A 26,109-nucleotide genomic window follows, 5' to 3' on the forward strand; every position below is an offset into this window, starting at 1 on the left:
CCCTTGTTTGCGGCTGATCACTGAGCTTTGAATAAAGGCTATGGACTGACTGTATTTTCACCATGTGCTCACTAGGCTAAGCATGATTAGTTTTTATTCTCCTAGCTTGACACAGGCTGTTACTGAAAATTGTATTTGCATGAGTTAAGGATGAAAAGATACATTTTACTTTTAACAGCATTAGAACATAGTGTTATACCTTCCTTTGCGTGTCAGATGGGTCAGTAATATCCACACAACAGGGCTTCAGTTAACAGTTTAGCTGAGGCTACAAAGTAAGCATGGGTCAGAGCTTGAGTTCTGGACTCCAGTGTAGTATCCTGGTCACTAGAATGTGCACAGTCAGCATTTGAAAGAATAAAGGTCATCAACTGAGAAAGAGAAATACATTTGGACATGTTCTTTTGAAGATTATCTGTATGTACACATACCCATGTTGGTATCATGTGCTTTGGGGTAGGGCATTTGAGCGAGGCTATGCTGTTAGAAGTTAACCCTAAAATGTATGGACTTATTTTTGCTCTGTCATGCCTTGGGCAGCACTTACTTTACTAATAACGATTTGCTGCTTATTGAACTGGCTGACTGGTGGCAACTGAGGGAGGCATTAAAAGTTACTTTCTAGGCAAGTTGGGTTTGTTTTTCATGGTAATGTTTTATTCAGAGTGTCTCTTTGTTTTCAGAGTAAACACCAGTCTCCAAAGAGAGCTACATCCCTTCTTCCCATCAACAATGGCTCCAAAGAAAATGGGATCCATGAAGAACAAGACCAAGAGCCACAGGATCTCTTTGCAGGCAAGTTTGGACTCAAAAGTTACTCTAGGAACCTCCTAAATGGCTTTGTTAAGTTGCTGAGTTAAAGTTAAAACCAAAAAAAAAAAAAAAAAAATGTATTGGGAACATAACTTTATGTAAAGTACTTTTGTGGAGGATTCCAAAGTACATGAAATACAGGCCCTGCCATCAAGATTCTTTCAGATTTAGGGAGTAAGATATAAATACACAATTGTTTAAGAAGGTGAATTAAACTGTTAAACAATAACAGAAGTGCAGCTGGAGGAATGATAGAAATACTAAGTCACAGGAGCTCAGAGGAGTGTGAGACCAGTGACTAAAGCAGTGCCTGTAGCCTTGTGTGACCAAGACTAGGAGTAAGAAATGCATTTGGTGTCATAATCCAAAAATGTGCATACTGCTACAAAACAGAAACAAAAGTTTCATTAAATGTCTTGCCCTTACTACTTCTAATACAGCCTGAAACTTTCTATTGTTTCCTTTTTTAACACATTGAATTGATTTCACAATCCACCAACAAGCTGTAACCTCCAGTTTGAAAAACACTAGTATAGGACAGTTTCTCAACCTTGGCACTATTAACATTTTGGGCTGGATAATTCTTTGTTGAGGGGTGCTTCACTGTTCTCAACAGAGGGGGTGCTTTTGCCCCCCAGAAGACATTTGGAAATGGTTGGAGACATTTTTGGTTGTCACAGCTGGGAGTACTACTGTTATCTAGTGGGTAGAGGCCATGGATGCTGCTAAGCAGTCTATACACAGGACAGGCCCTCACAACAAGGAATTGTTTAGCCCAAAATGTCAGTAGTGCTATTGTTGAAGAAACCCTGTCTAAAGTGATCTTGGGCCAGGCACAGTGGCTCACACCCGTAATCCCAGCACTTTGGGTGGTCAGGGTGGGTGGATCACTTGAGGTCAGGAGTTTGAGACCAGCCTGGCCAACATAGTGAAACCCCATCTCTACTAAAAATATAAAAAATTAGCTGGGTTCCATGGTGCACACTTGTGCTCCCAGCTACTCAGGAGGCTGAGGCAGGAGAATTGCTTAAACCCTGGAGGTGGAGGTTGCAGTGAGCTGAGATTGTGCTACTACACTGCAGCCTGGGTGACAGAGCAAGACTCCATCTTAAAATAAAGAAAGAGAGAGGAGAGAGAGAGGAGAGAGAGAGAGAGAGAAAGTGATCTTGGAAGAAGCAGGATTTATGCAGGAGAAAAGGAAAAGGGCCCCATGGTTGGGCAGGAAGTATAAGGTATGTTTGAGCGGCAGTCAGTAAGGTTGGTGGACCACAGCAGGACGTTCTTGGAGAAGTCATGGAAGATAAGGCTGGAAATGTAGTTTGGAAACGGATTTGGGAGGACCTTAGACATTAATAATTCGAGTCTGGATTTTCATCTTAATGCCAATTAAAAGCCATTGGCAGCTTTGTGTAAGGAATGTGGTATGGGCAAAGTAATGTTTTAGGAAGACTGACCTAGTGGAATTGGAATTATTTTAAATTAGTTGCAGTGGGCAGAGACCAGATAATTTTTAGAAGGCAATCACAAACTAGTTCAAGAATGAAATAGCAAAGACTGAACATAAGGTAATAAAAGCAGGAAAGGAAAGGTGAAAACTTTTCAAAAGAGAAATCAACAAAATCTGATTTTAGTGATTGAATATAATGGGTATCAAAAAAAAGTGGGGATTGAAGACAAAGTCAAAAGGTTTCAAGTCCAAGGGTTGAGAAGAAAATGGTATCATTATAGAACCCCATTCTAAAGAAGAAACTGGCTTTGGAAAAAAAGTTAGCTTTGGTTTTAGAGACTTTAAATTTGAAATGCAAAGGGAAATACCCAGGAGGTGACTTGAACTTTTCTTTCCTACCTGAGGAAAGACAAGAGCTGGACATATGGGAATCATCTTTCTAGAGGTGGTAGTTGAAACTTCCATGTGAACGAGATCCTCAAAAGAATGAATGGTGAGGAGGGAGAAAGACGAGGGTGGAGGATAAGATTTTGGGACGACTCTTACGTTAGAACCTTGGTAGGAAATTTAAAAGACATACAAGGAAAGAAGAGATTAGAAGAAGGAATAGAAAAATTGAGATTTTCCACTTCCCTTCATCCCTGAAATTTAAATATACAGTATTTATTCTGATACTGATTGTTTTTTGGATAAAATTTCTGGAGGAGGCCAGGCACGGTGGCTCAGGCCTGTAATTCCAGCACTTTGGGAAGCCAAGGTGGGAAGATTCCTTGAGCCCAGGATTTAAGACCAGCCTGGGCAACATAGCAAAATGTCATCTCTATTAAAAAATAAAAATAAATTTCTGGAGGAGAAGTGATATGAAGGCAAATAATGAATTGTCTTTGGTTATATGGCAGATTGAAAATAAAGTGAATTTTCTATCTTTGGGACCTTAATATTTATATGATCTTTCATTATAAGAAGATCTGACCTGACAGTTTAGTGTGATAGTTACCCAGTGATTGGGTTTTATACACATGAACATGTAGATCTTTATTAGGGTCATATTTGTTCATAGTGAGGATTCTGATTTACTTCATTCCCCTACTAGTTTTTTAAGTAGCCAGTACCTGCCTCACTTCTAAGAAAGGAACATAAGATATCTCTAGAATGGAATGTCTACAATGAGACATTTAGTTTAGGACTTCAGTAGCTTCTCAGTTGTTTTAGATATTTGACTGTGGACACTTAAATGTTCTGATTTCATTTTTAAATAATAAATCCAGTGATGATCAGAGTCTCTCATGGAGCCTGAATGCTTTTCCAGTACTCTTAACAGGAGTTCAAAGAGAAAAGCATGTTTTAATAAAAGTTTGGCATCTTTATCACACGAATTTCAGTAGAAGATGCACAGCTCTTCAAAAGGCTTTTTTTTTTTTTTTTTTTTTTTTTTTTTGGAGACAGGTTCTCACTCTGTTGCCCAGGCTGGAGTGCAGTGGTGTGGTCATGGCTCACTGCAGCCCCGACCTCCCAGGCTCAAGTGATCTTCCCACCTCAACCTTCTGAGTAGCTAGGACCACAGGTGGGCACGACCACGCCTGTTAATATTTGCATGTTTGTTTTTTATTTTTTGTAGAGACAGGATTTTGTCATGTTGCCCAAGCTGGCAAAAGGTTTTTAGTAGCATTCTAAAGGGCCAAATATTTTAGATGAGTGATACTTCCTGTTTCATTTCCAAACATGTTTGTTAACTGAATTGTTTGTGTGGGACCTGCATGATGTGAATATCCTACACATACTTCAACTGGTTGCTTGTTTCAGAGACTCCTAATATCCTAACATGTTCATTATATGTATAGTTAGTCCTTGAACAATGCAGGTGCAGTCAAAAATTTGTTTATAACTTCCCCAAAACTTTTCTAATAGCCTACTGTTGACTGGAAGCCTTACTGATAAGATAATCAATTAACATGTCTTTTGTATGTTACATGTATTATATACTGTATTCTACAATAAAGTAAGCTAGAGAAAAGAAAGTTATTAAGAAAACCATAGGAAGGGAAATATATTTACCTTTCATTAAATGGAAGTGGTTCATCATAAAGGTTTTCATTCTTGCATCCTCACATTGAGTAAGTAGGCTGAGGCAGAGGAGGGGTTGGTCTTGCTGCCTCAGGGTGGCAGAGACAGAGGAAAATTCATGTATAAATGGACCCATGCGGTTCAAACCTGTGTTGTTCAAGGGTCAACTGTACTTTTTTGCTTGTTCGTTTTATACTCCCACCCCAGAGTCAGATTATGTTACCACCTTTCTCGCTGTCCTGATAGGGATCAGATTTCATTTCTAACAGTGTGGCAACCCTGTTTGCAGACTTGATTCACATTTAATGATTAGAATACTGATCTGGGACTTGATTATGCTATAGGCATATATGCATAAACCATCATCTCTGGTTTCGTTTAGCCCCAAATGAAAAAGAAGAAGAAACAGCATTCTTTGAATTTCCTAAGATTAAAATAGAATACTTACTGATCAGACCAAACCCAAATTGATATTTATGTTTTCTGTTACTAAAAAAGAAAAAAAGTTTGGACTGTTTAGGCTTAGAGCATCTAGTTCCATTGCTCCAAGTTGAAAGTGCATTCTTTTTATTTGCATAAAAAATTTTAATGCCTAAAAATGGTACATAATGCTATTTTTAAAGTCCCTTCTCTGGAACACTGAGGGAATGAGTCGTTCTCTTCAACTGAGTTCTCCCCAGATAGACAAAGGCAGCCCTTAAGCACTGTTTTTTAAACTGTTTTGAGTAGAAAGATTTTCAGATATTACATGTCTTTTTTCGCAAATTGGATAGCATATAGTAAGTATAATTTAACCCTTACAAGGAGATCTAAACCATTAGGAAAAATTCTTAAACCATGACAAAATAACAGTGCTGTCATCAGGTGTGTGGAAAAGTGCCCTTTCCCAAATGTTACTGTGCTTGTATCTTGGCTCCATTTTTTTCTAGCTTATAGTTTTCCTGACACTTCCTTTGACATCATTTTTTTTTTTTTCCTGTCGGTATGCCTGCCTCTTCTATCATATTGCTGTGTAAAGCAAACATCTGAACTTCTTTTACAAACAATTTTTTTTTTTTGGAGACGGAGTCTCCCTCTGTCGCCCAGGCTGAAGTGCAGTGGCGCGATCTCGGCCCACTGCAACCTCTGCCTCCCCAGTTCAAACAATTCTCCTGCCTCAGGAGAATTGGAGTCCTAGCCGGTAGCTAGGACTACAGGCTCAGGCCACCACACCCGGCTACTGTTTTTTTTGTATTTTTAGTAGTGACGTGGTTTCGCCATGTTGCCCAGGCTGGTTTCAAACTCCTGAGCTCAGGCAGTCCGCCCACCTTGGCCTCCCAAAGTGCTAGGATTACAAGCATGAGCCGCCACGCCCAGCCTTTTACAAACAATTATAACAAGAATAAATAGGGCTCGTATAATGTTCTAAAGGAATACTCCTAAGATTAAAACTGACAAACTAAATTAGCTGGCTGTGGTGGTGTGCACCTGTAGTACCAGCTATTCAGGAGTCTGAGGCAGGAGAATCACTTGAACCTGCGAGGTGGAGGTTGCAGTGAGCCCAGATCATGCCACTGCACTCCAACCTGGGTGACAGAGTGAGACTCTGTCTAAAAAATAAATAAAATTTAAAAAAATAAAATTGATAAATTTATTTTGGCTGTGTTGTCTTTTTGCTTATCCTTGGTTCTTGCCTAAATTCTAGGTAGGAGAGGGTAGCCAAGTGGTTGTATTTGGAAAGAAGTAGAGGTGGTTCTACTAAGCCTGTGCTAGAAGAACACTTCGCTTACCTTCCTCTCCTTTTCTCCTTGTAAACATTTTATGACTCTCAGTCTAAGAGCCTCTATGTATTGAGAGTGCTTGCTATTGTTCTTGTAAGTTCTTAGCCTATACAAGTTTAGCCTTCAAAGACTCATTACTGACCTTCATTTTAAAATATCAACTTCATTTTAGATGCCACGGTGGAGCTATCCTTGGACAGCACACAAAATAATCAGAAGAAGATGCCAGCCAAAACACTCATTTCTCTTCCTCCACAGGAAGCCACAAATTCTTCAAAGCCCCAGCCAACCTATGAGGAGGTGAGAATCTGTGCTCTTGGTCTTATCGCTTTTAGATATTTAGGACTGTGTACTGCCAGTCTGAAGTGTAGTTGAGTATGAACCTTGAGAAAATATTTATGACTCTTGAAGGAGATCTTTATGGTTAATGGACAACCAGAATCCAATATAGGAGTCTTTCTTGGGCAGAGTATCTATTGCCCCGAGCACAAAGGCTTTCAATGGTTACTAAAGATACTTAGTGTGTGAAGCTTCCATATTCAGGAGTATAGTTTCTCCTCACTCCCTTCCTAGTCTGCAAGAGGCAAGTCTTTCTAAATCTGGCAGTTATTCATTGTCATCAAAATAAGATTTTAAGGGGATACATGTAACAAAGACTTGTAAGCTGGCTCCTAATTTAAAATTTTGAGAGTTGTTTCATTGGGATTGTTGGGAATGGACAAAAGCTGAACACTGAAGGATACATCTTGATTTTATTAGATTGGTATAAGGTTATTACAGGGTAAAATTGATAGCTTTTTTTTCATATCAACTCTCATGATTTGTCTTTTCTTGAAAAAGCTAGAGGAAGAAGAACAGGAGGATCAATTTGATTTGACAGTCGGTATAACTGATCCTGAGAAAATAGGTAAGTGGTTCTTAGGACTCCTTGTGATGTTAGGATGTGGCTGTGGAAAGCATAGGTAGCTAATTTCAGGATGGCTACCCCCAGAGTTGAACTAGCCAATGTGATGTACTTCATTAGTATCTTTTCTGTAAAAGTAGACCCCTCGCTATGTTTCTAAAGCCAGAGACTGCAGTTACTCAATGTGTTAGTCAGTCTTTTCTTGGCTTCAGGAAGAAAAATCAGAGTCATCAAATACTACTAGAATCCCTTTTTATTTTTATTCTTTTGGTTTTTTGTTTTTTAGAGACAAGGCCTCATTTTGTCACTCAGAATGGAGCACAGTAGCACTATCATAGCTCACTATCACCTCCAGCTCCTGGACTCAAGCAGTCCTCCCACCTCAGCCACCCCAGCTGCCCAAGTAGCTGGGACTACAGGCACTTGCTACCATGCCGACTAATTTTTTTTTAAGAGATGGGGTCTTGCTATGTTGCCCAGGCTGGTCTCAAACTCCTGGCCTCAAGTGATCCTCCTGCCTTAGCCTCTTAAACCACCGAGATTACAGGCATGAGCCACCGCACCCAGCTAGAGTCTCTTTTTAAAAACCCCAACAGGCCAGCCATGGTGGCTCACACCTGTAATCCCAGCACTTTGGGAGGCCAAGGCAGGCAGATCACTTGAGGTCAGGAGTTCAGCCAGGCCAGCATGGTGAAACCCCATCTATACTAAAAATGCAAAAATTGGCCAGGCATGGTGGTGTGCACGTATAATCTCACCTACTCAGGAGGCTGAGGCCAGAGAATTGCTTGAACCTGGGAGGTGGAGGCTGCAGTGACCTGAGATCATGCCACTGCACTCCATCCTGGGCAACAGAGCAAGACTGTGTCTTAAAAAAAAAAAAAAAAAAAAAAAAAAAAACACATTATCTTCTCCTTCAGAGTTGATAAGACCATTTTACTGTCTTTTGAGATAGTAAATTCCATGTAAGCACCCTAAAAAATACATGTTCTAAAATTGAGGGACACTGAACTTATTTTTTCCCTCAAGAAGTTTGAAACTCTCATTGAGACACATACTTTTGATAACCTTATGAGGTGGGGAAGTCTATCTGTGGGATCCAAGTTGAATTGTACTCAAAATTGAAGTTAGATCTTCAAAAAGCATAACACTTAACTTTGTCTGGACTTGGATTTTTAGGATGGCTTTCCCCTCTCCCAAGCTTGCAAGAGTTATCGCTGAGTGGAGAACAATAGGCCTGATCTTTCCTTGTTCTAGCTGTAGTCCCTTACGGAAGAGGCTATACAGAGCCTGTCTTCCTAAACAGGAGTGGTGTTTATACAGTTAAGAGGACAAATGTAATTCTCAACTCTTGGTCTATTTGGAACTAGGGACAGGAACTTGTTAGACTTTATGCCAAAATGGTTGTCTTTTTTTTTTTGAGATGGGGTCTCACTCTGTCACCCAGGCTGGAGTGCAGTGGTACGATCACAGCTCACTGCAGCCTCGACCTCCCCAGGCTCAGGTGATTCTTCCACCTCAGCCTCCTGAGTAGCTGGGACTACAGGTGTGCATCACCATGCCTGGCTAATTTTTTTGTATGTTTTGTAGAGACAGGGTTTCACCATGTTGCCTAACCTGGTCTCCGGCCAAAATGGTTGTCATTAAACTATTGATTTTAGGCCAGCTGCAGTGGCTCACATGTGTAATCCCAGCAGTTTGGAAGACCAAGGCAGGAGGATCACTCGAACCCAGGAATTCAGGACCAGCCTGCCCAACATGGAAAGACCATGACTCTACAAAAAGTAAAAAATTAGCCCTGTCTCTACAAAAAAATAAAAAATTACAGAGGCATGGCGGTACATGCCTGTAGTCCCACGTACTTGGGAGACCGAGGTGGGAGGATCACTTGAGGCTGGAAGGTCAAGGCTGCAGTGAGCTGAGGTAACACTATTGCACTCCAGCTTGGGTAACAGAGTGAGATCCTGTCTCAAAAAGAAAAATTTTTTTTTTTGATTTGAACTGTTGAGTTTTACTTTTCCCAGACTGTTGGACTGGTAGGATGTTTTTGAGCATCTTACACAGTTCTGTCATCTGACAGAAAAGGAAATTGAGGACCAAAAAGGAAGTAGCTTTCCTGTTAGGGCACAGTGTGGCCCATGATAGATCCTGGACCAGGACTTTGGATTACATGTCTAGATTCTCTCTTGCTTCTCTAATATTTATGGATAGTCTATAAACACATTAATTTTAAGCTAGTTATTCACTGCTTTAAATCCTTGGTGGAATAAGATGAATGAGTGGTAGTTATTCTCTTAAAATGTAATAAGTCATGATGTCTGAACCAGGAGAGGGAACATACTGGTTTCCTAAGGCTGCTGTAGCAAAGTACCACAAACTGGTTAAAACAACAGAAATTTCTCACAGTTTTGGAGGCCAGAAATCTCAAATCCTGGTGTCGGCAGGCCACTCTCCCTGTGAAGGCACCAGGGAAGGACTGTTCATGCCTCTCTCCCAGCTTCTGGCAGTCTCAGGCCTTCCTCGGCTTGTCGATGCATCACTTCAGTCTCTGCCTTTGCTGTCATGTGGCATCCTTCCTAAGCGTCTCCACATTGCCTTCCCTCTATGCATGTCTATCTCTGTGTACACATTCCCTCTTTAACAAATAAGGACACCAACCCGAATGGAGTAGGGCCCACCCTAATGTCTTCATTTTAACTCAATTACATCGGTAAAGACCCTGTAAGATCACATTCTGAGGAACTGGGAGTTAGAACGTAAAACGTACCTATTTTGAAGGGGACACAATTTATCCCATTACAGAGAGTAATTTAAACAGCCCATGGATCAGATGCATTTAAACACAAATCACTCTTGGTGATAAGTTTTCATCTCCTTGCACTGTAGTCTAGATTCTTAGTCATGTTGATGCCAAGAAACCAGCTAATTAAAATATTTTCATATTCAAGGCCTGATGTTTTTTTTTTTTTTTTTTTTTTTTTAAGGCCTGATCTTTATAACAACACATTCTGTTTGTGTGGGCTGTTTATTCAACATGTGCTTCTTGTTCCTGCACACATCTAAATAATTTAGAATTTAACTTTTACCAGGATATGCTTTTTAGAGCCTTGGTAATTTGCATATGTTATCTTCAACTCTGAAATTATTCTGGAAATTTACGTAAATTTAAAACCTTGTATTACTAGCTCATTTGCAGATCTGTGTGCTCTCTATGTACATGCAGCATGTCTCTTTTCATGTACATTGCCTAAGTAAAAGCAGCTGAGAAACAAAATATCTGAAGATCCTGCTTTTCTGTTTTCTCTGTGTTTGCATTTAGACTTTCTTAATTGCAGGCACTAAATTATGGAATTGACTTCTTGGACATTTGACCATAACTATTCTGCTGTGAATGAAATTTTGAATATTACTTCTATAAAATAAACTTAGATTTCTTTTTTTTTTCTTTTATCAGTAGTAAACATCCTTAGTAGTATTGGGTAATGTTAGTAAGGTGGTTTAGAAGAGAACTAAAGTTGGTAATCAGTATAAAATAACTTCTAAAGTTTAGCTTATGGTTTCTGTTTTATATACACCCTTTTGGTAGAGGCTGGGGAAGTATAGCAGACAAGCCCTGTATTCCTGTGTAATCTTCAAATTCTTGGTAAATTTTTCAAAAACCAGGCATTTCCAGCCATCTTATTGAAACCAAGTTGTAATGTGTGGAGCTGCTGATCCAGTACTGCCTGCTCTTCCTTCCCTTGGCCCCTCACCCCTCACCCCAGAACCAGTTCAGGGGCTTAAGCAGCTGGTAACTGTTGACCTAGATTTTCCTGTTTGATGTGGGAAGGAATCAAGGGTGGGGGAGGCAGGGAGCAAAACCAACCCCAAACACCATAGTCCAGCACTGGAGCTGTGTCTGTTTGGATTCCAGAACATGTCTTTTCAGTGCTCAGGGTATCAATGGCATCTTTATCTCCTTAAGTGGTCTAGGTCAGGACATCACCACAGAGAAAAACAATAGCTTGAATCCCAAATTATTTAACAGTCAAAGACTTTTTCACAAAAATAATTGCTCCAGGAAAGGGAGATTTGTGTGACATTAGGCAGCCAAAGTGTCTTCCTGCCAGACCCTTTGCTCTTGGTGAACATGCTAGATCAGAGAGGTCAGTGTACCCCCCAGCACCAATGGAGGGGATTGTGACGTTATTTCTGAAAGAGCAAATCGAGCCCAGAGCTAGCCTAGGGTAGAACTACTTGTTTCCTTTTATATCAGTTGCTTCCTTCTCCTCCTGCTTTATACAGCAAGAGAATTGTTTGGTTTTGGACAGATGTGTGTAACCAGCCCAAATATTGGCATGGTAACAACTGATGGATTGTCAGTATCCAGTGCTGCTTTGTGGAGGGTATAAATGGAGCCTGGCCTGGCTTTGGAACAGAGGGCTGACTCTCTTGTGTAACTCAAACTGGGGCCCAGCCAGCATCCATGGGGGCTTGCTATGTGCCACAGAGGCCCTGAGGCAAAGTAGGAACTGGATTCTAAGATTGCATATAAAGCTTGGAGATGAAACAAGCATCCCTTCTTATCCAGGGTTCCTATGGCTTTTGTGATTCCTGGTTAAATGTTAGCTGGATTGGCACTGCTTTGGTTTACAAGATAATCTTCTGCTTTCTTGTTCTCCCACAGGGGATGGTATGAATGCATATGTAGCCTACAAAGTTACAACACAGGTGAGTCCAGGTGACCCTGCTGATGACCATCTTCATAGACTTTGGTGCTTATACCAAGGTCATCATTCAGATTATTTCTGGGTATCTCCTTTGTTTCTTTGCCAACATCTTCATGTTTACTCAAGATGGAGCATGCCTGCATCCCCTTGGTAATCTCATCTGGGTACTCCAGACTGATTCTTTTTAATACTCTTCCAGAAAGCTAACATTTCAGTGTGATTCTATTAAGTCGTGGTATATCTGATACAGCCCCATCCCTCTTAGAGAACCATGTGGTTTGGAGCTAGATTCACAGATTGCCCTAAACCATCTTTTAAAATCTTCAATGCTTCTGAGGTTTCAGAGAGCTTTTTTTAATACTTAACCTTTTGCCCCTCTAGTCTGCTCTTCTTTTGTATATAATATTAATGCATACAAAATGTACACAATGTTGTACACAAGTTATGAAGCATAATAAATGAAGCCCTAAACTTACCACTAGTCTTAAGTTGAGTACCATTGGATCCACTTGCGTGTTTTTCCATCATATCCCCTGCCTCATACCTTAGAGGTGTCCTTTCTCCTGAGTTGTCTCTCATTTCCTTTATAAGAAATCTTTACATATATATATATATGGGCCTAACGTGGTGGCCCACACCTGTAATTCCAGCACTTTGGGAGGCCGAGACGGGCAGATCATGAGGTCAGGAGATCGAGACCATCCTGGCTAACACAGTGAAACCCTGTCTCTACTAAAAATACAAAAAAATTAGCTGGGCGTGGTGGCGGGCACCTGTAGCCCCAGCTGCTGGGGAGGCTGAGGCAGGAGAATGGCATGAACCCGGGAGGCGGAGCTTGCAGTGAGCCGAGATCGCGCCACTGCACTCCAGCCTGGGCGACAGAGCGAGACTCTGTCTCAAAAAAAAAAAGAAAAAAATAGTATCATGCTGATAATTGTGCTTGCTTTATTTAGCATTGTTTCTCTCACCCATCCTTGATGGTCGTGGCTGTAGTTAGTTCATATACCACGAAATATTTATGTTTTCCTGTTGTGACCATTTTCTGCTGTCAACATGTTTCTGGTTTTTGTAACTGGGAACTTTCTTGCACGTCTCTAGTGCACACGTGGAAGGGTTTCTCTAGAGTATGTAACCAGGAGTAATTCGCGTGGGTCACAGGTACTGCAAATATTGGACACAAGGAATACAAACTGTTTTTTAAAGTCTTTGTACCAATTTATACCCCATCAGCAGTGTATAAAAGTTCCCATTGATTCACTTCCTTGCCAGCAATTGGTGAGGCCAGTCTCCTTAAATTTTGCCTATCTGGTGAGTTTAAAGTGAACTCTCATTGTGATGTAGGCGTAACTTTTTTGGTAGAAATCTGCTTTGTATTGTCTCTCTACTACTTGTTGGCCTGAGTCCTGTGAGCTCTAGATTATGATACTTTAGAGGTTACTGTCTACAGCTTACACATTTCATCCAATTCCCGCCCTGCTCATCACCTGCTTTCCCTTCTTAGAAGCACTTTTTGTCTGTCTTTAGTTTGGCTGCTGTAATTCCAGCAGCTAATACCCTTAAATAAGTCAATGAGGCTTGTCGCAGTGGCTCACGCCTGCAATCCCAGCACTTTGGGAGGCTGAGGCAGGTGGATCACCTGAGGTCAGGAGTTCGAGACCAGCCTGGCCAACATGGTGAAACCCCATCTCTACTAAAAAACTATAAAAATTAGCTGGGCGTGGTGGCAGGAGCCTGTAATCCCAGCCACTCAGGAGGCTGAGACAAGAGAATTGCTTGAACCCAGGAGGTGGAGGTTGCAGTGAGCCGATATTGCACCACTGCACTCCAGCCTGGGTGACAGAGTGAGACTCCATCTCAAAAAAAAAAAAAAAAAAAGGCAGTGAAGAATGAGCTGGGCATGGTAGCGTGTGCCTGTATTCCTAGCTACTTGGGAGGCTGAGGTGGGAGGATCGCTTAAGCCCAGGAGTTTGAGGCTGCAGTAAGCTGTGATCGTACCAATGCACTCCAGCCTGGGCAACAAAGTGAGATCCTGTCTCCAAAAAAAAAAAGTCAGTGAAAGATGAATGGGTTACTGGTTACTGTAGAATTCTAGCTTTAAACTAGAACTGAACATTTCTTTCTTTAGAACAAGAGTTCTTAACCTGGGAATGAAACTGTATTTGACTTTTTTTTTCTCAAAGGTCACCATGGCTTCAGATGTATTTGAATTTTAATTGATTGCCTTTATAATCCTATATATTTTTTGCATTTAAAATCATTATTCTGAGAAGAGCTCCTTAGGCTCCCAGACTCCCAAAGGGGGAACTATAGTTTTAAAAAGTTTAAGACTCTCTGCCTTGGAGAAAGTTATTTGCCAGGTGACTGAAGGGCAGAGATCTGGGAAATGGGTTTCTTTAATGTGAATAGGATGACTTTCAAGATAACATCCCCTATTTGGAATGAAATTGCCTTGTGTTTTTTCCTGTCCCCAAGACGAGCTTACCATTGTTCAGAAGCAAACAGTTTGCAGTAAAAAGAAGATTTAGTGACTTTCTGGGTCTTTATGAGAAGCTTTCCGAGAAGCACTCTCAGAATGGCTTCATTGTCCCTCCTCCACCGGAGAAGAGCCTCATAGGTAAGCCTGTGGTCTTTCATTCCACTTGGATTGTTTTCCTTTGCATTCTCTCCAAAATTCACTTACTGTTTAGTATATGAGACTACTTCTATTAACAGTCTTGTGGTTAGAAGAGAGACATTTCCAGTGTTTTCCTACACTGGAGGTCTGGAGAAAAATAGCATATTTTGGCATGTTCTCCTTGGGTGCAGCAGGAGCTCTGGGTTTAGCCTCCAGAGTTGTCATGTTCGTTTGTTTTCTGTTGGTCTTCAGGAGTCTTAAATGATTGCGGTTGCCTCCAGATTGAAATAGACTACATTGGATTAGGGGTCAGAGGAAGAAACCTCTTCATTTTTTTTTTGTTTGTTTTTTTGGTTTTTTGGTTTTTGTTTGTTTGTTTGTTTATTTTTGAGGTGGAGTCTCGCTCTGTCACCAGGCTGGAGTGCAGTGGTGCGATCTCGGCTCACTGAAACCTCCGCCTCCCAGGTTCAAGAGATTCTCCTGCCTCAGCCTCCCGCGTAGCTGGGACTACAGGTGCCCGCCACCATGCCCAGCTAATTTTTGTATTTCTGGTAGAAACAGGGTTTTACCACGTTGGCCAGGATGGTCTTGATCTCTCGACCTCGTGATCCACCCACCTTGGCCTCCCAAAGTGCTGGGATTACGGGTGTGCCACTGTGCCTGGCCAGGAGCCTCTTCATTAACATCAGTTGATGTTTGTACTCAGGGTTCCATGGCCGCCTTTTTAAGAAAATGTTTACTCTGCAAGTCCTAGAGTTTAGAACCTTCAGCACTTAGAGACTAGTTTTCAAAAGTGGCTGTCATGTAAAGAACCTTTTGTTCATCCCTGCACATAACATAGAAGTGGCCTTAGGCTGTGTGCTAGCCTCACTGCCTTTCCTTCTGTTGACACTTAAAAAAAAAAAAAGATTTATCCTCTTCATGATGATTTATGGTTATTTTGCTTTTTAAATTCCATTCTAGGGATGACAAAAGTGAAAGTTGGGAAGGAAGATTCTTCTTCTGCAGAATTTCTTGAAAAACGGAGAGCTGCTTTAGAAAGGTAAGTACCATACAGCCATTTTCCTGAATAATGTGAGGACAAATGAAAAGCTGAAAAGTGAGTCTAAATGATGAGACAGTCCATTGAGTTAGAGATGAAACATGAATGAATTGAAGTTGCACACCTCCTTATTATCTCTTAACTTTTCCTGAGTCGCTTATTTTCCCACCTTAGGAATAGACCATCTTCTGTTTTTTCCCCATCCTGAGTGAGCAGGCAGTCATATTCTTAGACAATCAAATATGAATGGCTCTGAGGTTTCTTTCTGACCAGTTATTTTTCTCTCCCTTTTTGGAAATGTCAGGAATGTGAACTTGAATATGCTTACGAGGAGAGTCCTACTTAAGTACCTTATCTCAGGGTACTTTAAGTACAAAAAGTACAAAAGACATGGTATCACTGCCAGCACTGTGTGACGCCCAGAACCTTCTGAGGCCGGCTCAACTAACCAGATGATAACTGCTTACCTTTTAGGTACCTTCAGAGGATTGTAAATCATCCTACCATGTTACAGGACCCTGATGTCAGAGAGTTCTTGGAAAAAGAAGAGGTTAGTATTCAGTGCAAACTGAATTTCATAATTTATATCTGCCCCTAGTGAAATGAAACTAGTTCATTCCAAAAATATGTGAGCACTTAACATGCCTAGTACTAGACTGTATCCTAGTTTTGTGTGAACCCCTGAGAGTGACAAGTATTTTTCAGCCTTTGAAATAAAAGAAGCTCTGCCCGAAGTCAAAAGCAGTTGGTTGTAAGGGTCAAATAGCAGCCTAGTATTGTCTTACTGGATCAACACAGTGATCTATTTGGCAGGTCCTTGGCATGTTGTAGGTTACTTCTTGGCTCAGATTGAATGCATATTTTATGCCAGGCGGGTCACTGGTTAACAGTTACCGCAAACCACAGAACTGCCATGTAGGAAAAGTGTTGATTGAAGTAGACAGTCTCTTTCACAGGCTATGCGTAGGCTAGTCATGATTGTCAAAAATTGAAAACAGCCCAATTGCTAACAGTGGAAGAGTTAAGTAAAATATATCAGTATAACCAAATATTTGATTCTCATCATAAACAAAGTATACAGAAATGTTAGTACATGGACATGTACGTTAAAAGAATTACAAAATGTGAAACATGAAATAGCATATAAATACAGCTGTAGAAACATGTAAGTCATTAAGATCAAAAGAAACACTGGAGTGAAATGTTTTATCTCACAGGAAAGCAAACTAGAAGGAAGTAATTGACTGGGTAGTGCTATCATTTTGCTTTAATTTTTATTTTTAAATTTTTCTTTCATTTGTATATAGTATGTGTTACTCCAGTGAAGAAAATGATACTAAATAAATGAGGGGGTTTTTTCCTCTAAAATGAAATGTTTTCATTAAAAATTCCCTGTCAAATGCTTCAAATCTTTTATTCTTTTCTTGTGGATATTCTTAAATCCCTTCTTCCTTTTCACCCTCTCGTCTTTACTCCATACCTCTAAGCAGGGTATGTCTGTAGCAGCACTGTGGACACTTCGGGTCAGATAGTTCTTTGTCGTAGGGGTTGTCGTATGCATTATAGGGGGTTTTAGCAGCATTCCTGGTACCCACCCACTAGATCCAGGTAGCACCCCCTCCCCAGTTATAACAACCACAATCATCTCCAGACATTGCCAAATGTCCCCTAGGAAGCAAAGTGGCCCCAAGTTTAGAACTACTGCCAGGCCAGGCACGGTGGCTCATGCCTGTAATCCCAGCACTTTGGGAGGCTGAGGCAGGAGGATCACCTGAGGTCAGGAGTTCGAGACCAGCCTGGCCAACATGGCAAAATCCTGTCTCTACTAAAAATACAAAAATTAGCTGGTCGTGGTGGCAGGCACCTATAATCCCAGCTACTTGGGAGGCTGAGGCAGGATAATCACTTGAACCCTGGAGGCAGAGGTTGCAGTGAGCTGAGATCGTGCCACTGCACGCCAGCCTGGGCGACAAGAGCAAGACTCCGTCTCAAAAAAAAAAAAAAAAAAAAGAACTACTGCCATAGAGTCCTGAACACTAAAATCTGACTTTTTAGCATAGTATGCTGTATATGCTATAGATTTTTCAGCGTCCTTTCCATGCCCTAGGAGAGTACTGGGGAGACTGAACAGCAATCAGATTGTTTCTAAATATTTGGCCTGCTTGACTACTAGGTTATCCCTGAAAGTAGCCTTGATCTGCATCAATAATTTTCTTGTCCTTGGATATTTGCTCACTGAAGAAAATTCGAACACAGCACGATTTCAGTGTCTTAAGACTTTTAAGTCCGGTTTTGTACAAAGTATGCTAATCCAAAGGAACTTTTGACTTTTAACAAGAGTATGCTTGGTACTTAAGCAGTTCATGCCTGGGTAGGCAGACAATCTCAATTTGAGGTCACCTGGCCACATAACACCCCAGTCTACTTTTTTTCTTTATAAAATATCAAAAGCTGAAAATGTTGCTGATTCTTTTTAACATGGTTCTTTGATTTTTTTGTATGGACATGTTAGTTGTGGATTCCTCAGACTGCCTTTGGAAACAATTTACAGTTCAAATAATTTGTCTGGCAAGTTTTGGCATGCCATCTGATGGATACTAATTCTTCTGAACCTAACATAGGGGCAGCAGATAACTTGCCATCCCTGCCTTCTTGGTCTTGTAGCTGCCACGTGCCGTGGGTACCCAGACATTGAGTGGTGCTGGTCTCCTCAAGATGTTCAACAAAGCCACAGATGCCGTCAGCAAAATGACCATCAAGATGAATGAATCAGACATTGTGAGTAGCCCTGTGCCTCTTACCTCCACCTACACCTCAGGCTTATGGGTCAGAACCCCTAAGGAGTCCTGAAATTTCTGAGATAAGAAATTTTTTATAAGATTTTTCAGTCCCTTTTTGAAAAACAACTGCTAAAAAAGACTGTACTGCACCTATAAAAGTAATCTCATTAAAGTTCTGGGCTTTTGTGTTTCAGTGGTTTGAGGAGAAGCTCCAGGAGGTAGAGTGTGAGGAGCAGCGCTTACGGAAACTGCATGCTGTTGTAGAAACTCTAGTCAACCATAGGAAAGGTAACAAGCTCTGAAATGCACTTGGAGCTAGGGGAAATTGTTGTCTCTAGTGAACTGGAGATGGGAGGGCATGCTGTTCCAATCCTCTCAGCCATCCAAGTTGAAATTCTCAGCCCACCTGGTCCTTGATGTTCTGATAAAAAAAGGTATGCCCTGCGTCTCCTGGCAGAAAACATGATTCAACCACTGTGGGCATTGTACTTTCTACCTGGGAGGGGTGCAGGGAAGCCATCCCAAGATATAGCATGACCTGGGATGTGGGCTTCTGTTGGTTTTGAGTTGATGGCTTACATCCAAAATGATGTAATACATGCTTGAGCTACATGGTCAAACCAGCGATGCATAAATGCAAGGAAACCACCTGTCTCCTAATCCTTCTGCATCTTTCTTTAGTGAAATTTGCTTAAGAGCTTGTGAAATTTTCCCAGTTTGAATCTTTTCCCTGTCTGCCTTAAACATGCTGATAATTAGAAATCAAAACAGACAGAAGACCCATAGCATGAGGCCAGGGTAAGTAAGGGTTGGCAAAGTATAATCTGGCCCATGGGCCAAATCTGACCCTGGTTCCTATTGCCATGAGCTACAAATTTAGGTTTTTACATTTTTAAAGGAATGAATGAGGGGAGAAAAGAATCTGGAGCAGACTATGTGTAGCCTCCAAAGTCTAAAAAATTTATTATCAGCCAGTCACGGTGGCTCACGCCCGTAATCCCAGCACTTTGGGAGGCCGAGGCAGGTGGGTCACGAGGTTAGGAGTTCAAGGCCAGCCTGGCCAAGATGGTGAACCCCTGTCTCTACTAAAAATACAAAAAATTAGCCAGGTGTGGTGGTGGGCATCTGTAATCTCATCTACTTGGGAGGCTGAGGCAGAGAATTGCTTGAACCCGGGAGGTGGAGGTTACAGTGAGCTGAGATGGCGCCACTGCACTCCTTTGCACAAAGTTTGCCCTACTCTAGAACGTGCAAGACTGTACGGTGTGCACATATATTCACTCTTCTCTCTTGTACAGAGAGGCTACCACTTATGAGCTTTAACATAAATATAAGAATAGTTTCTTTGGCCTGTTTGTTATTTAACAACTGGGCTTTGGTTCTCCAGGGATATTGGAGCTGCTTGCTTCAGGTAGGCCTAACCCAGTGAAACTCAGGACAGCTGGTGCCTCTCCCTCCTGCTCCTGTGACCAGGCCACATTCTCTTTACTCTCTGAATACAGTTAACTGTGGTGTCAGTGACTGGGTTGCAGAGCCCTCAATTCCCAGATATGCAGTGGGCGGCATTGCTAAGACATGCCATGCAGTGTCAGCTGATTTGTCCCTTTTCCTTGTGAGATCAGAGAGGCCTCTGCTGTCTTTTCCTCCTTCCAGAGCTAGCGCTGAACACAGCCCAGTTTGCAAAGAGTCTAGCCATGCTTGGGAGCTCTGAGGACAACACGGCATTGTCACGGGCACTCTCCCAGCTGGCTGAGGTGGAAGAAAAAATTGAGCAGCTCCACCAGGAACAGGCCAACAATGACTTCTTCCTTCTTGCTGAGCTTCTGAGTGACTACATTCGCCTCCTGGCCATAGTCCGAGTAAGCTTCTGTTTCCTTTTCTCCTCCTTCCCTTGATTTGATTTGTTTTTCCTTTGCTGGTCCCCTTCCCAAGATAGCTTCCCCATCCCATTATAGCTTGTAAATAGGTGTCACTTTTTCTACTTTTAAGAGGAAAGGTTTACTATAAACCAAGCAATCTATTCACCTTTTAGCCAGTTATCACTGAATCATTTTGAGCCCCACAGCCAAGATTCCTAGATGGCATTTGGAGAAAAGACCACTCTTGAATTTCCAAATAGCTTGCCCTTTATTGTTGAGGCCAGACAGTGTCTTCTGTGGTCTTTTCTTGAAGCAAGGTTGCTTACAGACCTGCTCTCTTGGTCCCCTGGAACAGTGACTTCCTCAGTCCTTTGGTCTTTGCCTCCTTAACAGTAACTGGTGGCTTTGCCCTGGTTAAGAGCTCTTGCTGACTTCCACTTGTCCTTCCAGTATGGGCAGTCAGGTAACTACATGGAACTGGCTTGGCATTGCATGGAGGAGTGCGGCCAGGGGACTGAGAGAGCTTGTCACCAGAGCCTTCTTGTGCTGTGCCACCCCACACTGGTAACATTCCAGCCTGCCCCTCGTCGAGCACCTCACTCTTTCTCCTGGTGATCAAGCAGTGTGGTTTCCCCGTGAGCACTCCTAGTGATTAAGGTTAAGGAATTTTGACAGTGGTATTAGCTGTCACATGGCCTCCCTAAGACAGAGGAAAGAACCAAGATTCGGAAGCCTACACTCTAAGGGCCTAAGTCTGTCCCTGATTTGGCTTGGGATCAGGATGTGTGAGCCTCAGAGTTAGAACAGTGCCCACCGCTCGTTCCCCATCCCCAGCATATCTCCCATTAGGGAGCTTGTGCATTGTGTCAGGAGCTGAGCTGCTCCCAGGCTGTCGCTTCCCCCATGGTAGAGATGCCTCATAGAGCCTGGGAGGTTGCTCATTGTCCTCTCCCATTGCTGTTTGGTTTGCTGCTAACTCCAGAGTGATAAGAGGCTTGAAAAATAACCTGCTATGTAATTCTTAGAACTGGGCAGGCTACTTAGACTGGAGAGCCAGCTGCAGGAAGGGCACCCTCTGGGGGAAGCTTTCTATGAGGAGCATTGTTTGGGGTCTCTGGAGAGCACAGTTCTTGGATATGGCCCCCAGGCAGAGTGAGCTTGTACCACAGGGGTGAGGGCCTTGCTTAGAGCTACATGGGCTGGGGCTGGGGAAGTGTGCCTCATGGTACAGAATTGCGAATGGTCTTTTCTCAGAGACCCTCCGTCTGCCTACCTCATGCTTATGAGCCTGGTGGTGGGATTGGAGAGAAGGGCAAAGGTTTCTTTTCTGCTCTTCCCTGAGTGTGGAGCCGGACCGCTGTTAGGCCAGTGGGTTGGGCTTGAGTCTAACTCAGATATGAGGTTGCCCTTTACCTAATCTTTTGACATTGAGGTGTTAAGATGCTGCAGGGGAGCAGCAGTGACAATGCTGGGGCAGTTGCATTCCCTAAGGTTCAAGTTTTGGCAAAAGCCTGCGCTAAGGAGGCATAGACAATATTCAGGGAAGGTGGGGCGTGGTGGCTTATGCCTGTAATCCCAGCACTTTGGGAGGCTGAGGCAGGTGGATCACCTGAGGTCAGGAGTTCAAGACCAGCCTGGCCAGTGTGGCGAAACCCCATCTCTACTAAAAATACAAAAATTATCCGTGTGTGGTGGTGTGCGCCTGTAATCCCAGCTACTCAGGAGGCTGAGGCAGGAGAATCACTTGAAACCAGGAGGTGGAGGTTGCAGTGAGCCAAGATCACGCCATTGCACTCCAGCCTGGGTGACAAGAGTGAAACTCCGTCTAAAAAGAAAATATTCGGGGAACTTTTGCAGGGCAGTGAGGGAGCCGCTGGAACCTGGCTGGGCGGCTGGCCCCAGGCACAGATCCTTGATCCAGGCTGCTGCTTGGAGCCTATTAAGCAAGTCCGGGTGGGCGTGGTTAGTCAGGCCAGCAGCTTCCTTTCCTGGAAATGTTGATTGTGGTCAAGGAACTGGAAACAAGGAAAACTAGCAAATAGATTTTGGGGAGCTTCTTGGAGGCCTTGGTAGCCTAGAGCAGGTGAGTGTGTGGTTGGGAAAAAGCAGTGTGGCCCTATGGTGGTTTTAGGTGTTGATTTAAAGATTTGTTAAGCTAACCTTGTGCATTTTTTGGGTGTCAGTTTAAAGGCTGGGTCCTTAGGGTGGACTTCCCTGACATATTTCCCAGGCTAAGCTAGGCCCCTGGTTTCATGTTATAGTACCCTGCTGCTTTCCCAGTAGTCTGCATACTTGTATCTATTTGTAATTGTGAATGTAATGTTGGCCTTTTCCATTAGATGGAAGTTCCATGAAAACGGGACCATGAGTTTCATCCACTGTATTCTTAGCTCCTGGCACATGGCAGGCACTCAGGGAAAGTATGTAGCCTTATGAACTGACTGATCTGAGGGAGGTACTTTTGTAAGCCATAGTATTGGTCACTGGCATGAGGCCACCTACTGGCTCCCTGCCATCCAGCCCTGGGAGTAGCATGAAGCAGCATGGCACTGGCCTCCTGGAAGCTTGGAGAGGAGTCTTACCCAAGCTTTGCTCCTAGACATTAAACTTCCCAGCTGGGCACTAACGTGGCTGCAGAACCTGCCCTTGCTCAGTCCGTCCCTGGTGCAGCTGCTGGGAGAGCCTGCCTCGAGGCAGAGCCAGCAGAGCTGTTGAAGAGCTGGTTGTGCTCCTCCTCAACCCCACCCCCACAGGCTGCCTTTGACCAGCGCATGAAGACATGGCAGCGCTGGCAGGATGCCCAAGCCACACTGCAGAAGAAGCGGGAGGCCGAGGCTCGGCTGCTGTGGGCCAACAAGCCTGATAAGCTGCAGCAGGCCAAGGACGAGATCCTCGAGGTGAGTCCCCTGAGGCAGCCCAGCCAGGGGTGTTCTGCTGGTTCCAAATGAACCCAGGGCCCATCCCACCCAGAGGTTTGGAACCCCCCAGGGGGAAGAGCGCTGATTGAGTCTAAAGGGCCGTGGCTGCTGAGGAAGCCTCTGAGAATGACTCCAGGCCTTCCTGAGGCCTAGTCCCCCTGTTCTTTTTCTACTCTACCCAGACTTGTCAAATCAGAATCTCTGGGCCGGCATGGTGGCTCACGCCTGTAATCCTAGCACTTTGGGAGGCCAAGGTGGGCGTATCACTTGAGGTCAGAGTTTTTTTGTTGTTGTTGTTGTTTTAGATGGAGTCTCGCTCTGTCACCAGGCTGGAGTGCAGTGGCGCGATCTCGGCTCACTGCAAGCTCTGCCTCCTGGGTTCACGCCATTCTCCTGCCTCAGCCTCCCAAGTAGCTGGGACTACAGGCTCCTGCCACCACACCTGGCTAATTTTTTGTACTTTTAGTAGAGACGGGGTTTCACCGTGTTAGCAGCCAAGATGGTCTCGATCTCCTGACCTTGTGATACACCTGCCTCGGCCTCCCAAAGTGCTGGGATTACAGGCGTGAGCCACCGCGCCCGGCCGAGGTCAGGAGTTCTAGACCAGCCTGGCCAACATGGTAAAACCCCATCTCTACTAAAAATACAAAAAATTAGCCGGGGCTGGGCACGGTGGCTCACCCCTGTAATCCCAGCACTTTGGGAGGCCAAGGTGAGCCGATCACGAGGTCAAGAGATTGAGACCATCTTGGCCAACATGGTGAAACCCCATCTCTACTAAAAAAAATACAAAAATTAGCTGGGCGTGGTAGCACCCACCTGTAGTCTCAGATACTCAGGAGGCTGAGGCAGGAGAATCGCTTGAACCTAGGAGGCGAAGGTTGCAGTGAGCCGAGATCAAGCCACTGCACTCCAGCCTGGCAACAGAGCAAGACTCTGTCTCAAAAAAAAAAAAATTAGGCGTGATGGCACACGCCTGTAGTCCTAGCTACTCAGGAGGCTGTGGCACGAGAACTGCTTGAACCTGAGAGGCAGAGGTTGCAGTGAGCCAAGATCGCACCACTGCACTCCAGCCTGGATGACAGAGCGAGACTCCATCTCAAAAAAAAAAAAAAGAATCTCGGCAGGAGGGGTCCTGGCTGGGTGTTTGAAAAGCTACCTAGCTGATTCAGATATGCCTTCTCGTGAGAACTAAATTAAGTTTTCCAGGCCTTTCAGCCCTGCTGGTGAGTACCTAAACTGGAGGCTGCTGGCATATCAGAGCCTTCTTGAAGGACCACAGTTGGTCCCAGATGCCTGAAACACAGGCATCTCTTTTTCCAGTCAGCCCCTAAAGTAGCCTTCTGCTGGACTCTGACTTACATGTGAAATCCTCTGTGACACCTCATCTTACCCACAGGGACAGACAGACATAATGATCAATTGAGGCCTCATATGTAAAATTGCTGTCCAAATGTGAAGGCTTAATAATGATGCTATAATATGAGGTGATCCTTTCTTTCCTCTTTCTTCCCAGTGGGAGTCTCGGGTGACTCAATATGAAAGGGACTTCGAGAGGATTTCAACAGTGGTCCGAAAAGAAGTGATACGGTTTGAGGTGAGGTAGAAGATCCTGCTTCTCACTTAGCATGCAGTGCTTGTTTTAGGAATACTCTTGGTGTTGTCCAACTCTATTGGGTAAAGAGAGAGGTGCCAGTGACTTGGCAGTTCTCGTGAGCAGGCGTGGCCTTCTTTGCGGGGTGTATGCTTGATCCTAGGCACAGTGGAAATCTTACACTTGTGGCGGGACCACAGCAGTTAAACACAAATCTTGCAGCTGCCACATACCCTCGGTCCCCTGTCGTTTCTCCTCCACTTCCCATCTCCTGCCCTCCAAAAAAGCCTTTCAAGGCCTTGGCAGACCCTCTTTGGCTGGAAATTACAGCTGTTCCACCTGCTGCCTCTACTTTCTGAGACTGTGTTTGGCCTTGGTCAGCAATAAACACCACCATCCCATCGAAAGGGAAAGCAAAAACTGGATGGTCAGTGTAGAATCTTGTCTCCTAGAAAGAGAAATCCAAGGACTTCAAGAACCACGTGATCAAGTACCTTGAGACACTCCTTTACTCACAGCAGCAGGTATGTAAGTTGTGCGTGACCTTCATCCTCTACTGCCCGCTCCAAAGGCCAGCTGCCTCCTTGGGGCTTCTGCGACGAGATGTGCAGGCCCTGCTTCTGAGGGGCTGGGCCCTCCTATAGTCCATCATTGAAAATAGGCCCTGCTGCTCTGACATGGAGCATCCAACAGGGTCTTTTACCAAGCAGGAGGGCCCAGGTCTGCTGCCCTCATTCTGAGGTGAGTTAGTTTTTGAGGACAAACCCCATCTCCCTGTAACTGCTTACCCTTCGAGGAGCCACCCCATGGTACCACCTGGCCCTCCTGAGGCTGAGGCCTCGTCAGTATGTGAAACAGTGGCCCCACTGTGAGGAACTAACTGAGCCAGGCAAAGCTGTGGCCACCACAGGGGTGCTCCCTCTGGGGTGGAGCCAAGACTGTCTTCAGAGACTGTCCTTGCACTTGGGGCTCAGGAACTGCTGCCTTCCCTGTCGAGAGGGAGGTGTGAAGGTCATGTGGCCTGTGCAGCTGCTCGGAGCCTGGCTTTGTGTGGCAGGCGGTTGGGGAGCGCCAGGGTACTGTGCTTGATTCCTCCCAGGCTGGCTTAGGCTCTGCCACTAGGTGGGGGCACTTGCTTAATGTCCCCACTTCTTTGCAGCTGGCAAAGTACTGGGAAGCCTTCCTTCCTGAGGCAAAGGCCATCTCCTAATGGACCAAGGACCCCAGAGCCCACCTGTGTGACGCTGCCTTTTTATACACTGTCCTCCTCCACCTTGCTGGACCCCCAGTGATGCATCCTGCCTAGGCTGGACTTAACCCCTTCCTCCCTGTCCCCACGACCAACTGTCCCCAGTTACTCTAACCGTTATTTCATTTAGCTTCCATATATATTTTCTTACCTAAGAGAATAGTTTCCTGCTTTAAGCAAAAGACCTACAATAGGTGGTGGAATTATGGGATGGGGTGGAGTATTGATATAAATATATAAATACAAATGTATATTTTTCAGGATGTGGTTTAGGAACTGGGAATAACGTTTTCTGTTACTCCTGATGGTGCCATGAAAAGGTTATGTAATAAAATATTTTAAAATCAGGTCACATG

At 43.8% G+C, this 26,109-nt stretch overlaps 2 protein-coding genes across 3 annotated transcripts in view; one reads left to right on the forward strand and one right to left on the reverse strand.

Moving 5' to 3' along the window:
* The window catches only part of PPIB (peptidylprolyl isomerase B), a 118,750-nt gene that overhangs the window by 68,043 nt on the left and 24,598 nt on the right, over window positions 1–26,109 (reverse strand). The gene's annotated exons all lie outside the window — the stretch shown is intronic.
* SNX1 (sorting nexin 1) overlaps window positions 1–26,109 on the forward strand; it is a 41,963-nt gene that overhangs the window by 15,577 nt on the left and 277 nt on the right. Inside the window, 14 exon segments of one of the 2 annotated variants that reach the window (NM_001133671.1) lie at window positions 684–795; window positions 6,257–6,384; window positions 6,925–6,991; window positions 11,655–11,698; window positions 14,170–14,311; window positions 15,275–15,353; window positions 15,828–15,903; window positions 18,018–18,131; window positions 18,328–18,421; window positions 19,787–19,992; window positions 22,746–22,889; window positions 24,427–24,507; window positions 24,957–25,028; window positions 25,664–26,102. In NM_001133671.1, the coding sequence (NP_001127143.1) occupies window positions 684–795; window positions 6,257–6,384; window positions 6,925–6,991; window positions 11,655–11,698; window positions 14,170–14,311; window positions 15,275–15,353; window positions 15,828–15,903; window positions 18,018–18,131; window positions 18,328–18,421; window positions 19,787–19,992; window positions 22,746–22,889; window positions 24,427–24,507; window positions 24,957–25,028; window positions 25,664–25,714 (1,410 nt within the window). In that variant the 3' untranslated portion in view covers window positions 25,715–26,102. 2 annotated transcript variants of the gene reach the window in all.

Source organism: Pongo abelii, chromosome 16 (genome assembly GCF_028885655.2).
Source record: "Pongo abelii isolate AG06213 chromosome 16, NHGRI_mPonAbe1-v2.0_pri, whole genome shotgun sequence".
Taxonomy (NCBI): Eukaryota; Metazoa; Chordata; class Mammalia; order Primates; family Hominidae; genus Pongo; species Pongo abelii.